The sequence below is a fragment of the Rhamphochromis sp. 'chilingali' genome (genome assembly GCF_963969265.1).
Source record: "Rhamphochromis sp. 'chilingali' genome assembly, chromosome: 3".
Classification (NCBI taxonomy): Eukaryota; Metazoa; Chordata; class Actinopteri; order Cichliformes; family Cichlidae; genus Rhamphochromis; species Rhamphochromis sp. 'chilingali'.
The window spans coordinates 41,262,623-41,277,412 of record NC_137931.1 but is presented as its reverse complement, the minus strand read 5'-3'; the positions used below and the strand labels follow the sequence as shown (position 1 = coordinate 41,277,412).

The following is a 14,790-nucleotide window of genomic DNA, read 5'->3' as shown; positions in this document are numbered from 1 at the left end:
CAAACTGTTTGTTTGGAGTTTGTCGCACAGTTTGCTGCTAGCTAAAGGTCCAGCTGCTGGATTCACAGGGAGACAAGAGAATGAGAGCTAACGTCGCTCTGAGATGGAGAAAGATGTAGGAAGACAGACAGAGAGGAAGAAGAGTGGTGAGATTTAAAGGTAAAGACTGCTCACTGATAAACTGCAGATTTAAAGCTTACATGTCATTTTAATCACATATTGAATTTGTGTATTTATAAATTATGTTTTTTTTTCATTTTGTGAAACGTCCTGCTAAACAAAGAAAGCTATACTAGTTGTGTGTTATTCAAATGTTTGAATGAAAATTCTGGGTAGTTATGTGAAGGATAAACAACTGTATAGGTCTAGTATAAAGATAGTATAAAGGGTATAGTGTCAGTGTAGGGGGTGGACATCGGACTTTGATACTAGCTTTGAAACATCTGATGACATCTTGTTGGATAAATCCACAAAGAGCAGAAGGTTAGCTGATCACAGCCAGTACACTACAAAAGCCTACTGAGGCTCACATTAGTAACTGTGAGATGTTATTCTTTTCCGTGCACTGAGCCACTAAACAGATATTAGTATTCCCCACCTGCTGAGTCCCACTGTAACCTTTGACTAGACTAATTTTATTGTTTAGGTGTATGCGTTTGCCACCTCTAAGGATAACACACCATGTCACTAAGCTCAGTATATCACAGACTTTTTTCTTGTCAATGATTGTTAGTTCACTCTACTGAAATGAGCTCCACAGTCAGCATTTTGTTGAATGCCAAAAGAATTAAGGCAGTTCTGAAGGCAAAATGGGGACCAACCAGGTACTGGCAAGATGTACCTAATGAATCGTCCAGTGAGTGTATATACAGTAAAAGCATTTTGTCCTTAAATTTCTTCAGATTTCTGTGAACCTGACAACATGAAGCTATTAATATCCCCTGTGCTCTTGGCTCTCAACTGAGAAAATATCTGTCGTCTACTGTGGCCCCACTAATAGCTCATGTACAGAGCTGTACTTTATTGACCCTGTTGCTCCTAAAATCCAAGGGGTGCCTTGAGTCTTCGGCTTAGCTCTCTTCTGCAGTGCTTAATGAGACCAGATGCTGGCTCATATTAGGGTTCTTTTTTTTCTTTGAACAGCTGTACTGGCAACCTGCTCATCTATTGGCTCGGTGTGGCTGTGGAAGGAGAGACATTTTCTGGAGTTTCTGAGAGATCGGTTCAAATTATCATTTTTTTGTGCAAATACATTTTATGTTTGCATTCAGCTACACTGAAGATACTTAAACTCACGTTTTTCAATTAAACAGTTCTGTGTAACCATGTTTCGGTGTTTATGATACGGTGTTTATGTTTATGATACCAGTCTCCAGCTGGTAAAGTCAGACTAGGTATCAAAATATTCAATGCTGATTTAGAGATCATATGTGTAAAATGGCCTGGTAAATGGCCTGTATTTCATTCACACACTGGTGATGGCAGCTACATTGTAGCCACAGCCACCCTGTGGTGCACTGACAGAGGCGAGGCTGCCGGACACTGGCGCCACCGGGCCCTCTGACCACCACCAGTAGGCACAAGGACACAACGACCGAGACTGTCCAAGCCAGGGCTCGAACCAGCAACCTTCCGATTACAAGGCAAACTCCCAACTCTTGAGCCACGATCGCCCCTACTATATCTTATAGGTTAACTTTTAACTGTCTCACTCTTTTCTCTTGATCTCTCATTTAGATACAAGCTAAATTTCACCTGCTAATCTTGGTAGCGTATTACTAACCTTTACTTTTGGGCATTATATTGTAGTGATGAAGGAAAAGGCACAGAGATACTGCTGTAACATTTCTTTCATTTTGCCTGTATTTTCTCTTATGATACAGCAAATGGTACAGCTTTTGAATTTCTGTTACACTGAAATATCTTGATGCATGCTCAATCATCCAGGTAATGAAATCCAAGAAAGCTTATTCTGTTCATCTGGATGTAGCGTTGGAAGAAACATTTGTCACTCATCCAGGTGACTTAAATGAGTGAGCCACTTTCTGAGTGTTACACTGAGAGTTGGCCCTGTCTACTTTATGACTGATTTCACTAACTTAATCACCCCTGTGCCGTTCACAATGGCTGAGGCCTTGTGCGTATTGCTATCTCATACAGCGAAAGCAAAGAGAGAGCTGCTGACTTTTTGTTTGGCTGTTTAACTCACATTTACAATAATGTGCTGAAGTGTTGAATCACCCCTCATTTATTAATTTTTTGGCTTCTAAGGAGACAGCGTTAATTTTTTAAATGTGGTTTTGAACAATAGTTCTCTGGGCTTTTCCAAGCTGGACTTTGATCACTTTTTAACTCATCTTCAGTCCAGTCTTTCACTTTAGTCCAGGGGCAAACAAATGCCAGCGAGAACACACTTTTACAGACATACTGTTAAATTGTAAGATAATTCCCAAAGAGCTAATAGCTTAAAAATTTACCATATCTCAGTACACTGTGCAGTGTGTTCTTAAAAAATCAGAGGAAACTGGACACTTGGAAACTGGAGGACAAAAAAGAAAAAAGATGTGGCAAGCCTAAAAAAAAGAAAAATCTGCAACAGATAAACAGTATTTGAAAGCCCCCAAAAAATCCAATTGAGACCTGACACAGGCCGACGATATAAATCTGGTGCTTTAGTTGATTGCGCTAGTGTTCAATGAAGCCTCATCAGAAATGGTCTCAGTGGAAGGGTGGCTGTCAAGAAGCCATTCTTCAGATTTTGATCCACCATGAATTCAACAGCTTTATTTTTCAGCAGCCATCCCAAACACACTGCCAATGCAGTAAAAGCAAGCCAGATATAAATAAACTTTTTTTTAGTAGAGGACTATACAGTAATATTGTATCATTATACTTTGAGGCTTTCATTGTAGTATCTTATTGTATATCATCATTTCTCTGAAGCATATGTGGCTGTGGGTACTTGCTGTTAATTTTAACTTTATTGATTTCACATTAGGTTATTTGACAGCTAATAACTTACATAGGTTGCATTGCTAGTCCAGTACTTCATATGCCATTTGGGTTATTAGTATTGATCCGCCCTATCCTGTTTAGCAGTTTATAAAGCATTTAACAGTCCTGCTGCAGTCTCCAGCTGTTTAGTGTTGCACTTTCTAAAGATTGTGAGAGTCATAAAAGACAGATTCAAACCAAAAACGGTGAAGATGAGCGATGATAGTATAGTTTGATTACTGGCACAGTAAAATCAATTGTATAACAACTAACTCTGATAACTCTTTGCAATACTTCACCAGGAATCGATCGGAATAGATTTCTTTTTTTACTTGTGTAGCTCCCCCATTGGTTTTCGCTTTCCCATATATGGAACTATAATCCAGTGACACTGGTGTGTTTGTTTGTTTCTTTTAAAAGATCAAACCTCCAATTTGAATGAAATTTAAGCAAAAGAGCTGAGCCAAGATAACTCTGTTGACATCAGTTTTTTTTATTTCAGTGAAATTTGCCCTCATATGCACTTATAATAACCTTTTACATATCAAACTTCTTGATAAGTTCCTGAGCATTTAAGATAAAAAAAAAAATTAACGATGTGCTGCTTTAAAGCCAAACAATGATAAAGCCTTTCCATTCACTGCCCCTTAAAATTTGGACCAGCCACCCACTTATAATGTCAGATTATCTGTGCCAGACCTAAAGCTCATTTTAATGGTGTGGGAAGTGTTTACTCTCTGCGTATCTCTGCTTTGTTATTTTGTTTCTTCGTGTACTTTCTTTTTCCACCCTGTCGTGACTCAGACAGAGGCAGTTATACACGGATTTCCAGTGATACACTAAACCAAGCATCTCATTCAGACCAGACCTCTGGCTGGGTCTCTACCTCCTGCATCAAATTCAGCTTTTGATATCAGCCAGCCCAAAGCGGGGCACCAGCAATGAAGCTGTCATGCTGTTTTATCCAAACAGACTCTTCCGCCCCAAACAGAGTCTGCCTGCAAAGCCGCTGTAATCCAACCCTGAAACTTGCCAACTTCCCAGACTCACAGAATCGTATCACCTCTCCGAATGGCTTTCTCCACCCATCCTTGTTTTCATCACCTCTCCTTCCTAACTCTGCTCCTCTCCATGTTTGTCAGTATTTCTTTATCCTCTCATCTTCCCTCAGTCTTCTGTCTTTCCGCTGCCTCCCTCCTCTCCCTTCACCTTTCCTCCCCTCCTGTGACCTCTTGCCAAAGCTCCAGGGATTCACTCAGTTGTTGTGATGGCAGAGGACTGTGGGATACCAGCTGCAGTTTTAATGATTTTGCCCCCAGGCACAGATCAGCCAGAGAAATACAGCTACCATTTTTCAACAGAATGGGAACTCTCACCCGGGCAACGCCTCTGTGAAATATGTGTGAATTTGGATATGCCTGTGCACAAACATCTAAACTTGTTTTAATATCACATCTAAGCGATGGCTTCGGCATTTTGTTTCTGGTCACTTTGAGAAATTTTAAATTGCATTATTATACATGTTTTCATAGCTGCTAGCGAGATAACTTTTGAGTGGGAGCAGTGTTGTTGCTGAAGTTGGAAGTTCATTTTAACTGTTTTTCTTTGTTTTCCTCCATGCCGCTTTGTCTCTCTTCATAGCTTCCACCGTACTCTCCCTCTCTCTTTTGGCTCAAGTTTGACAGCAGAACTGCGGCACGTCCTGCAAACACATTGCAATTAGCATCATGCGCTTCAGTGCATCCCAAACCGCTCGCTGATGAAGTTCAATCAGTTCGCTTTAATTATAACTTTCTCAGAAACAGCTCTAATTTCTGCAAAAGTTTGATCTCTCAGGGGTTTTTTTTTCAATAACAAGCTGTGGCAGGTAGTTTAGAAAAGTAGCCATTTGGAAAGTGCTGTTTATACGTCTATGTTTCTGTCTAATCTCACTCACCTCCTCATGTTCTCTCTCTCCCTGCAGACATTGATGACTGCCAGTCGAATCCATGTCAGAACGGAGGAACCTGCATCGATGAGATCAACTCTTTTGTGTGTCTTTGTCTGCCCAGCTATGGTGGCGCTACTTGCGAAAAAGGTAAAGGTAAAAATGGGATTGCTTCCCCTTTTACTCATTAGTTCATTTTAGTAAACGCTGCATGTGTGCAGGGATGAAATACATTCCCTCTTTCTAATTTCTATTAGTTCTTAGCTTACCTTAATTTTTGGATCAACCGGAAACTTTAAAAGGGGCTTCTGGGACAACCTGATTATACAAAATTACAGTAGTAAAAATGATAAAAGGAGTTTTTCAGCATTATTTCCAGAGAGTATATTCCTAATGTTAGTAATATTGTGCTGTTGAAAGTAGCTACTCCAGGATGAGGATAATGCAAAAAAAATACAGAAGAAAAACAGAGCTGTGCAGGACCAAAAGGAAGAGATGATGAAGGTGGAGAAGCAAGGTAACAAGCGAGGATAATAAAAAAAGAAGACTGGGTATTCCTCTGTGTATATGCAAAAGAGAATAAGAAGATGGTTTAAGACCAGTATGTGGAGACAAAGGTAGATTTAGGAAGATGGAGTTAATGAGTTATGTGTCAGTGAAGACAGAGGAGATAGAGGAAATGGAGAAGGAGGGGGTGAATGTAGACAAAGAAGTTGAGGAGGGGGAGACAGGGAAGCCCTGTGGCATAATGTATGGGTTTATAGAGAACACCTGCATCCAGCTGGTTTTGTTTCTCATTATGGGAATTCCCATGTGAGAAAAGGGGCATTTCATGGAAACGTGGCCTACATGTCACTGCAGAACACCACTGAGGGGTACTTACAGCTACTGTTTGCATTAGGGTTTGCTTTGAACAGATTTTTACCCAGATTCTACGACAGACATATTATTGGATATTTTCTAATGTAAGAACCGTGTAATCAATGCAGTCTAAAGAAAAGAAGGTCACATAACGCTGACAGTTGAGACTGAAAATGAAACCAAAATTGAAGATAAAAATGGAGAAGAAATGTGTACGGCCCTCACCATGTCTCAGGTTAAAAACAAAGTACAGTTATTGCATAAGTACCTTTGTAGTCTCTCAGGCAGATGCTTGTCTAAATAAACAAATGCTGATTTTCTTGGAAATCATTAGAAAGACATCCCAATTAACTTTCCTGAGAATCTTGATAAATTTCAGGGTTTCTTAAGCATGAAAATAACCTAGAATTAGTTGTCTCTGTATACTCGATACAGTGCAACCAGGGATTTCTCATAAGTAAATTGGCTCATTTGTGATGATGTAATAACTTGGGATGTCAAGTATTAACAAACGTTGGCAAAGAAAACACATTTGAGATATTGAGGGGGGCAATAACTGCGTAAAGCAAACTGTGAATCTCCTAAAATATGAGCCTTAAGATAGCGCAATTAAATTTAAAAAGTGAAAACCAATGAAGACAGCTGAGCTGACGAGTTTTAGGTAGAGGGAGAGTTAGAAAATTGTGCTTAATTAAATGCAGCCAAGCTAAGTTCCTGCCCATTCAGGTTGACCTTTGACCTTATCTCAGAAGAAGAGTTGTGTCTCTGAAGATGTGTCTTTTCTTTTAATGCAAGTTTTGCTTCTGGTCTCTTTTGCTTTTTACTACTCTTTTCTGATCTGGGACTTTGAGGGAACAACAATCGATGCTGCGCAAAGAGCGGGAAGAGAATGAAGCACAATGGACATTTTAAATGTTGAAAACTTTAGTTTTGGTTTTGGCAGGTTGCAAAAAGAAAAGTAATGACATGTAAGCAGAACAAAAACACAAAGCTCCAAATTAGCTCTGCTCTTTGACAGCGTGCAGGTTAGTTTCCACAGCAGTTTGACACTCTAGTCCTCACTGACACATATTGACTACTGTATACTGACTTATACTGTAACATTTCTGCTCATGAATTAACTCTTTTCTTTTCTTATGTAGGTGCTTTTCTGTACATCAAAAGTAAGACTTAAAGTGTACACTGGTGTTTATCTATTAAACTCTTAGTCCCTTTTCTTTTCTGCACTGAGATAATTATTAAAAGAAAACTAATGCATTACATTACTTAATTACTCCCAAGAGACAATAATTTTTTACGCTTCATGTGACATTATTTGTGCGTCACTCTTTAACATAACCTAAAGCGCACTATCATATTATTACAAGTTAACAATGTAAGCCTACAGCCACATGCCGAATCAAATGCCTATCCCAATGAGAACATGCTTACAATCTTTCTTTTAGTGTTTAAGTTTGAATATAAAAGTTGAAAATCATCCCAAAGAGATTTCAATTTAACTTTCAATTCAATTTCAATTTATTTATTTATTTATACAGCACCAAATCACAAAAAACAGTCACCTCAAGGCACTTTATATTGTAAGGTAGACGCTACCGTAATACATACACAGAAAAACCCAACAATCATACGACCCCCTATGAGCAAATGGGTGTGGCAACAACTCTGATGTAGCAAAGTTGTTGCCACAGCAATTCTACAGTTGAACTATGTAAAGGTAAAAATGGAGGCTGCAATATGTTGGCTGTGTCAAAGTCACTCACCACTGACTTTGTTACCTGTTGAAGATCGGGCTGTGGCCGCTGTGCTCGGGTCTGCATACAGACAGACTAAACATCACTCTGGGTTCTTCACCTACTGTAATAGTATGTCATGATCCTGGGTCTTATGACCCAGTGTTTTGAGTTTTAGTTCATTTTGATGTTTATAGTATGTTTAAGCTCATTAGGTCTCCTATGTTCATTTGCTTATTAGTACCCCCTTGTGTTTCCAACCCATGTTAAGTCTCCCCTGCTCTTCATGTGTTTCATGTCTGTGTCTTACGTTGTCAAGTTCTGGTTGTCATGTCTGCGTCTCATTATGTTTCCTATTTTATTTTGAAGAGATCTCGTGTTTTTATATTATGGATTATGTTTTGAGTCCTTTGTTGTACTGTTTCTTGTTTCCCTAGGTCTCAGTTATGGTTATCATAGGTTTAGTTCTTTGGCTTTGTAATATGGCTTCCCTGTGTTCCATGTTGTGTCTACTGTGACGTTTTTGTACCATGTTTCAGGTTCCTATGTTCTGTCTTCCCAGTTGCTGTTAAGTTTACAGGTCTAGAGTTCAGTCAGTGTGTTCCCTGTTTTACTTTGAAGGTCCGTGTCTCATGTCAGTGTTTCTAGTTTTGCTTCCCTTGTCTCGTCCAGCCTGATTACTCCCAGCTGTGCTCTCCTTCTGTGTCTCGTTCCCTCGTTATCCCTCTGTGTATTTGAGCCCTGTGTTTCTCTTTGTTAGTGTCGTAGTCTCCCTCGTGGCCTGTGTGTCAGTTTATCCATGCCCCAGTTTAGTTTTGTTATATTTTTGTGCCATTCTGCAATAAAGCAGCTTTTTGAGTTTTATTCCTGCGTGGTGAGTTTTGCGTTTGGGTCCTTCTCTTGCCTGCACACAGCCGAAACATGACATAGTATTCTGTCTGTGCAGATGTTTGCAATGAGCCCATTTTGTGTTAGTATAATGCAGCTGTTTCTGCCCTGGGTGTGATTTGCCATGTACCATAACACTCGTCCTTTTGTGGAATAAAAATAAATGTACTGTCCATATCTGTGCTCCTGAGAAGTCATAGACTGATCTACCATGTTCCTTCTTCTTTCACACAAACTGAAACCAGCTGATTTTAGTGTAATTGTGCAGAGGGAAAAATGCACCTTTGACATTTTTTTTTTTTTTTTGCTATCCACCTATCATGCAGACAACTGAAGATCATTTGTAATGAATATTGGCATAATTGTAACAGAAATGTGATTATTAATTTAGTACAGTAACACATTACTTTGTAAAGCAGTCCACCCAGGATTTAAAATCTTATTATAGTTTTTATTTTTTTTGAAAAAGCACACACAACATAATTGAAAGCAATGCAACACACACTACAGAACATTGAGCTTAGCATTATCTCAGAGCAACACAGATGTAAACAATAATGGAGACTTTGGTGCCACAGCTTGCTGCAGTAAGAAACAGTAAAATCAGAAGGCTGAAGTTTGGATGAAAGTGCTTGGAAGGATGCAGCTTTAGTGAGAAGTGATGAGTGCTGAGACTGTGTGCAGTTATAGTTGTCAAAAATAAGTATGTTAGCTAACATTAGTCTAAGCATCAGCTGTTCCAGGACTGGCATTGTACATAAAGTCATATTTGTTGTGTACTAAAAAGCTTTTACTCCATTTCAGCTGTCCAGTGCTCCCGTACAGTAGCTTGTTGTTTTACAGTCACTATTTCAAGTGCTTTCTCATTCACTTCTGTCTGCTTGTAGACTGAAAGTGCTGATTTAACTATTACCATGCTGTCATATTGCAGATTTTAATAAATGTCACAGATGTTTGATGTTATTGAGATTCTTTTGGAAGGTTTCAAATGAGTTTTGTAAACCCTTTACAATACCACTGTAGGGCATTTTGACTTGAATATATTTCTTGAAAGTCCAACAACTTCATTCACAAGCTGTGTTAAATCTTCTAAATGCTGCCTTTAATCTCACTGGTCCCTGTATTTTCATTAGTTCTCATCTACCTCTTTTTGATCTTTAACCAGAGCAAATGTTACTTTGGTCACAGCATTTGTAATTTTCCTTGAGCTTATGATTGTCTCTTTAATATTCATTCACTTCCTCTGGTGCAGATCATGAATAAACAAACAAAAGAAAAACATTTAGGCATAGTTTAAAAGTCCCATAAAAATGCAGAGCTTCTTCAAATCAGGGTTGGTTATTAAATGCTTGATTGATCTCACGAATTAGACTTTGATATCCTTCAATATTGCATCTATAAGACATATAAGAAAAAGTGTAGTTTTTTCTTTGCCAAACACAGAGTACCTGAGTGCGCCTGTCGTTTGACATGCACACGAGCTCTGCGTACGTTTCCTCTCCTGCTGCGTTGCTGCCTTCATGGCTGATTGGGAGCAGCAGGACTGATTGTGTAAATCTAAAGTCTCTGTTTTCCTGTCGCTTTTATCTCTCGCTGCTCTGCACTCGCAGAAATGTGGGATTCAGCTGTGAAAAGTGCGATTCGCAACAGGCGTCGCTCTGCCATTTCAGCGTGATCTCAGTTTGATATCCAGAGGGAGGTCTCAACTGCGACAGAAACGGCAGAAATGAACTCATTTATTCCGCCGAAGCTTCCATCCATTTAAATGTCATCCAATTGGTCCCCGTCTCGCTAAAGTGGTCCGGGGTTTTTTTTCTGTCTCATTGGTTGTGTGTACTTGAGTGCAAGTGTGCATACGTGTGTGACTGTGCTTGTACACGTTCAGGTCTATGTGTTGTGAGCTCACAGCCTTGGATGCAGGGTAGATCCAGTCAGCTACTTCCTCCGGCCTGTTACCATGGTGATCCAATCTGAGAGTCAATAATAATAAGTTGACAGGGCTGAAATCCTTCAGTGAATGTGCCGAGAGAGAAGGAGAAGGCTTGTTACTGTGCAATTTTAGCAATTCTATTTACATTTCACATTTTATTTCTTTTTCTTGAAACAAATTGTAGAGCTTTAGATTTCAGAGACATTGTTGATAATCTTGTCATTCGTAAAGCCTTTAGCAGGATTTGCTGTGTAATAACTTAACAATCCATACTTATGCAGATTTTTTGTTGTTGCCAGCAATGAAAGGAGATTTGATAAAAAGAATAGGAGGTTTGCGCTTAGCTAACAAAGACACCAGTCAGTTGTTTCACTCGCGTTGCGCTGTTGAGTCTGTCCCGCTGTAATTTGGCTCACTGCCTAATCAGCGGAGGCAGAAACCACATCTTGCTTGGCTTGACTGAAGTGAAAAGTGACGGGCAGAGAATTAACTCCCATCAGCTTCTTTCCTGCTGTCTGCTTTTTTTTATTCACTCCACAGTTCTTTTCCCTACATCTTTCTAGGGAGAAAAACGACATAATGTGTACAGCTGAGAGTGTGGATTTGTTTCTTTACTATTCCACTACAGCACACACCTGTGTTTCATGTCAGCTTCATTTTTGTTGTTTCCTCTCCCTACCTTTCTGCTGTCACTCCCTGCGATTCTGGCATCCTTTTGCGCCTCTCATCTCCGGTGCACCACAGGAGTCTTTGTTACGCTCTGCGAGTGTGTGTTTGTGTTTTTGCCTGTGTGAGCGCATCTTTGTCAGTGTGTCTGTTTGGGTGCATCTGCTGTTTTGTGTCTGTGTGTGTGAAGTTTCACAGAGCTGTGAAGTTACAGATCTTTCAGCTAAACTACCTTTACTCAGCCACCAAACACTCACATGTCCTAGCGTTTCTTTTGTGAGGATCCTCGTTGACATTATCCAAAATTCACACTCCCTTAACATGAGCCAGAACTTTACTCTTAACCCACCAACAGGCCTCTGAAGAGAATGAGGACCAAAAATGGTCATCACTTTGCATATCAAAAAAAACATATTACATCAATCCTCAAAAAGAAAAAAGGCACAAAAGTATAAATGATCTCAGATTCCCTCTTTTTTTCTGTTTGTTGACAGATTTATTGACAGAACTGAAGGAGTTAACTATGGACTGTTAAACTAAGAACAGTGTTGTCAGGAAATGCTGGAGGTTTCTGTAGGCAGGGAAACAGGCAGTTAGCAAGGACCAGGGAACTATAACAGTTACTGAAGACTAACAGTGATTAGTCCTGTGACCTTTTGTGGAGATGGAAGCAGGTGATGTTGGGAGGCTTATAAGCAAGCAGTCAAGTTGTGACTGAAGGTGAATTTGCTGGAGAGTGGACAGGTAGTTGACAAACAGTTTGATTCCACTGTGGAACGAATTCCAGCATGGATGGAGGTACGTAACCTGCTGCATTGTATTCTGCACTTCTTACTGGAATGTGGGAAACAACTCCAATGAACCTGCATACACAGGTAACTGGAAAACAGGCATGCAGAAAGTGTTACATGCTAGAAAAATGCAAGTGCAAAGACTAAACTGGGAGAACCAATATCCCACCACTGCTCACCATCTTGAGCAGTAGGTCAGTGCTTAAAAACACAAAGTTTGATTAGGGAATGCGTTGCAATTGAGCGACCGGATTGCTCCACCTGTAGGCAGAGCACAGATGGACCCACCTCTCCGCTTGAGAACAAAGAGTCAGCAAAAGGGAAAGAGAGGAAAGAGGAAGGAAAATGAAAAAAACAAAAACAGTGCATGCCTGGATCCTGACAACAGTCTATGAATGTGTACATACATCCCAAAACAGCCAAAACACTTTACCTATCCATGTATCCATCTAAATGCAATGTTTTCCTGCATGTCTAGTTATTAAATGGCTGCTTAGATTGCAGCTGAACACTTTCATTTAGGCAGTGAAGTCAGTGTGACACATAACAAAGTTACAAAACCAACAGCTTAATAAGTTTAAAATCCAATCCACCGGAAATAACTTCTGACTCCCCCTCTCAGTGTTCCTTTATAGAACAATAATCTACAAATTAGAAATAAAAAGCCTGTTTTAAAAGGATTGTGTTGCTAATTAATCCCACGATGTCTGGTTGCTGCTTGGTTATCTTTGAGAAATGTGTTTGCTGCCACCCTAAACACACAGAGTGCCGGCAAGGAGTGGTTCACATGTCATCCATCTTCTCTGACACCCCTTTCTGTTCCTCGTACGCCAAATCATTAATATTTATTGTGTGGTTTTTGGAAGGACGTGCTATAGCTTAGTAGGCTGCACAGCTGTTAGCGGAAAGCGTGACCGCTGAGTGCTGGTTGAGCACATAAACAAGCATGCCAGAAGTTTCTCCCAGAGGTGTGTTGGTGATGATTGCAGCCATCAGAAAGTGCAGCAAAAACATCACATGCCACAACCATTCATTGAAATCCAATATAAATTCAGTGGAAGTCAAATTGTTCCAGACAGGCTGGCTCACCTTTTCGACTGGCATACACATTGTCAAACACAAACAAGCATACATTACATATACGAGCATAGAACTGAAATACTAAGTTGTTTCTGACAGGAAAACAAAAACTCAGAGCATTACAGGGAAGGGGAAGCAAAGTAGAGCACAACCCTCCCAAAGAGGATGCCAGGTGAATCTGGGACAGAGAGCTATGAAGACTTTTGAATATGTCAATTCCAACAGCAACACCAGTGCTGTAGATTGGAAGAAGACAATCTAGTGAAGCCTACACACTGCGGCTAATGAGGAGCAGAGCAGTCTGAGTCGACTAATAGTAGGAAGTGTCTCAGAAAGCACCAGATGCAGTCCTCCAGTCAATCTGTCACTGCTCAAGTTTTTAAATCACTTCCTCACACTAACTAATTTCCTCTTATACCAGTTTAGCTTTTTCTCTTGCTTACACTGAAACAGATTTTCTTGTAATTTTGAGTTAGGAGGGATAATAATTTGTGCACTTTTTTACAAGGATTGTGGGGGGAATATTTTTCCTCTGTCGTCCCAAAAAAAACTACCCACATTCTGCACCTAATGATTTAGGTCCACTGTCACCACCTCACTAACCTCAGTGGCCTAACCCATCCTCTTGTTAATGTGCCTTAAGCACAATCTATTCATAATTTCATGCAACTTCATACATTAGTCTGTCTACGGGCTTTTGGAGAGTGTTACTACTAGAAAGCATTTTTTAGAAGTATAGAAAACATACTTCGGCTAAACTGAAAATGACTAATATTCTGATGGTTTGGAGATAAAAACAGAGGAGAACTTTGCTCCTCATCTTGGTTGCTGCATTAGATATTACCCAGTTTTTACACTTGTACTGCATCCCTAAACTAAAAATCTGAATTTCCCAGTGGAGCTGTATGTGAGTGTGTAAAATGTGTAATCTGAATCTGGGAGACTGATGATTAAACTGTCTTTTATCCAGTGAATTCCTTGGGAGCGAGTGGCTTGCTTTATGCACACTGTGGCCAAGCAGCAATTTCACATAAAAAGTATTTCCAGTTGTGATAAAGTGTCAGATGCAGAAAACCTCCTTCTGTGTGTTACATGTACAAAAGGTCAACAACTGTACAAACATTATCCTAAGAAATATTTAAATCAGTGTGGTATACAAAAACTGGTATACAAAACTCAGTTTTCAAGGTCATTCTTTCAGATTTATTGTATGAAAGGTGTAATCAAAAACAGGATTTTAATGTATTTTTAAATACCTTGATCTGTAATGGTGCATAATACTAAGTAAAGCTTTAAAATAAGAAAAAGTACAATGTGCAGTAACTGTGTTCAAAGTGAAGTGGATTAAAAGCAGGAAGCAGCATAAGATGGAAATAAAGTAAAAGTATGTTAAACATAAATAAAGTACTTGAGTGAATGTACTCAGTTACATTCCTACTGGTTTAATGGCTTTGATACTTCCCATACCTCCACCCCAAACACCTTCCTGTATTTAAATTGAATTATGTAAGTGCAAATTGTTGAGAAGACCAATGAATGCATGGAACTTAAAAGCCAGTATCTCAGATTTTGTTTTATTTTTATTTAATTTTATTAATAGTACTCTCTGAAATATATAGTATTTTCTAAGTTTAAAATGAAGGAGACTGCTTTGTATGATGAAGAGGTCAGGCATTGTTGCAAAAGTCAGCGACCAAACGCTGTATGACTAACAAGTAGTAGGCCCGGGTTCAAGCCTCGGACCTTCACAGCATAAGAGATTGTGAGGCAGTTATATTTTTTTTCTTTGACGTGCTGCAATAATACAAAATCTATAAAGTTATTCACACATTCAGATTTCTACTGAGTCAGATTCATGCCAGGTTTTGCCCATTCCAGGCCAGTTCGTCTTCATCACGTCAAACTGGCCTCTTGGCAAGA

At 39.5% G+C, this 14,790-nt stretch overlaps 1 protein-coding gene across 3 annotated transcripts in view; it reads left to right on the top strand.

Moving 5' to 3' along the window:
* ncanb (neurocan b) overlaps positions 1-14,790 on the top strand; it is a 174,660-nt gene that overhangs the window by 120,627 nt on the left and 39,243 nt on the right. For 2 of the 3 annotated variants that reach the window (XM_080876808.1, XM_080876809.1), the window contains exon 11: positions 4,958-5,077. In XM_080876808.1, coding sequence (XP_080732934.1) covers positions 4,958-5,077 — 120 coding nt within the window. The remainder of the gene's footprint in view (positions 1-4,957; positions 5,078-14,790) is intronic. The other variant, XM_080876810.1, reaches the window with a different exon arrangement.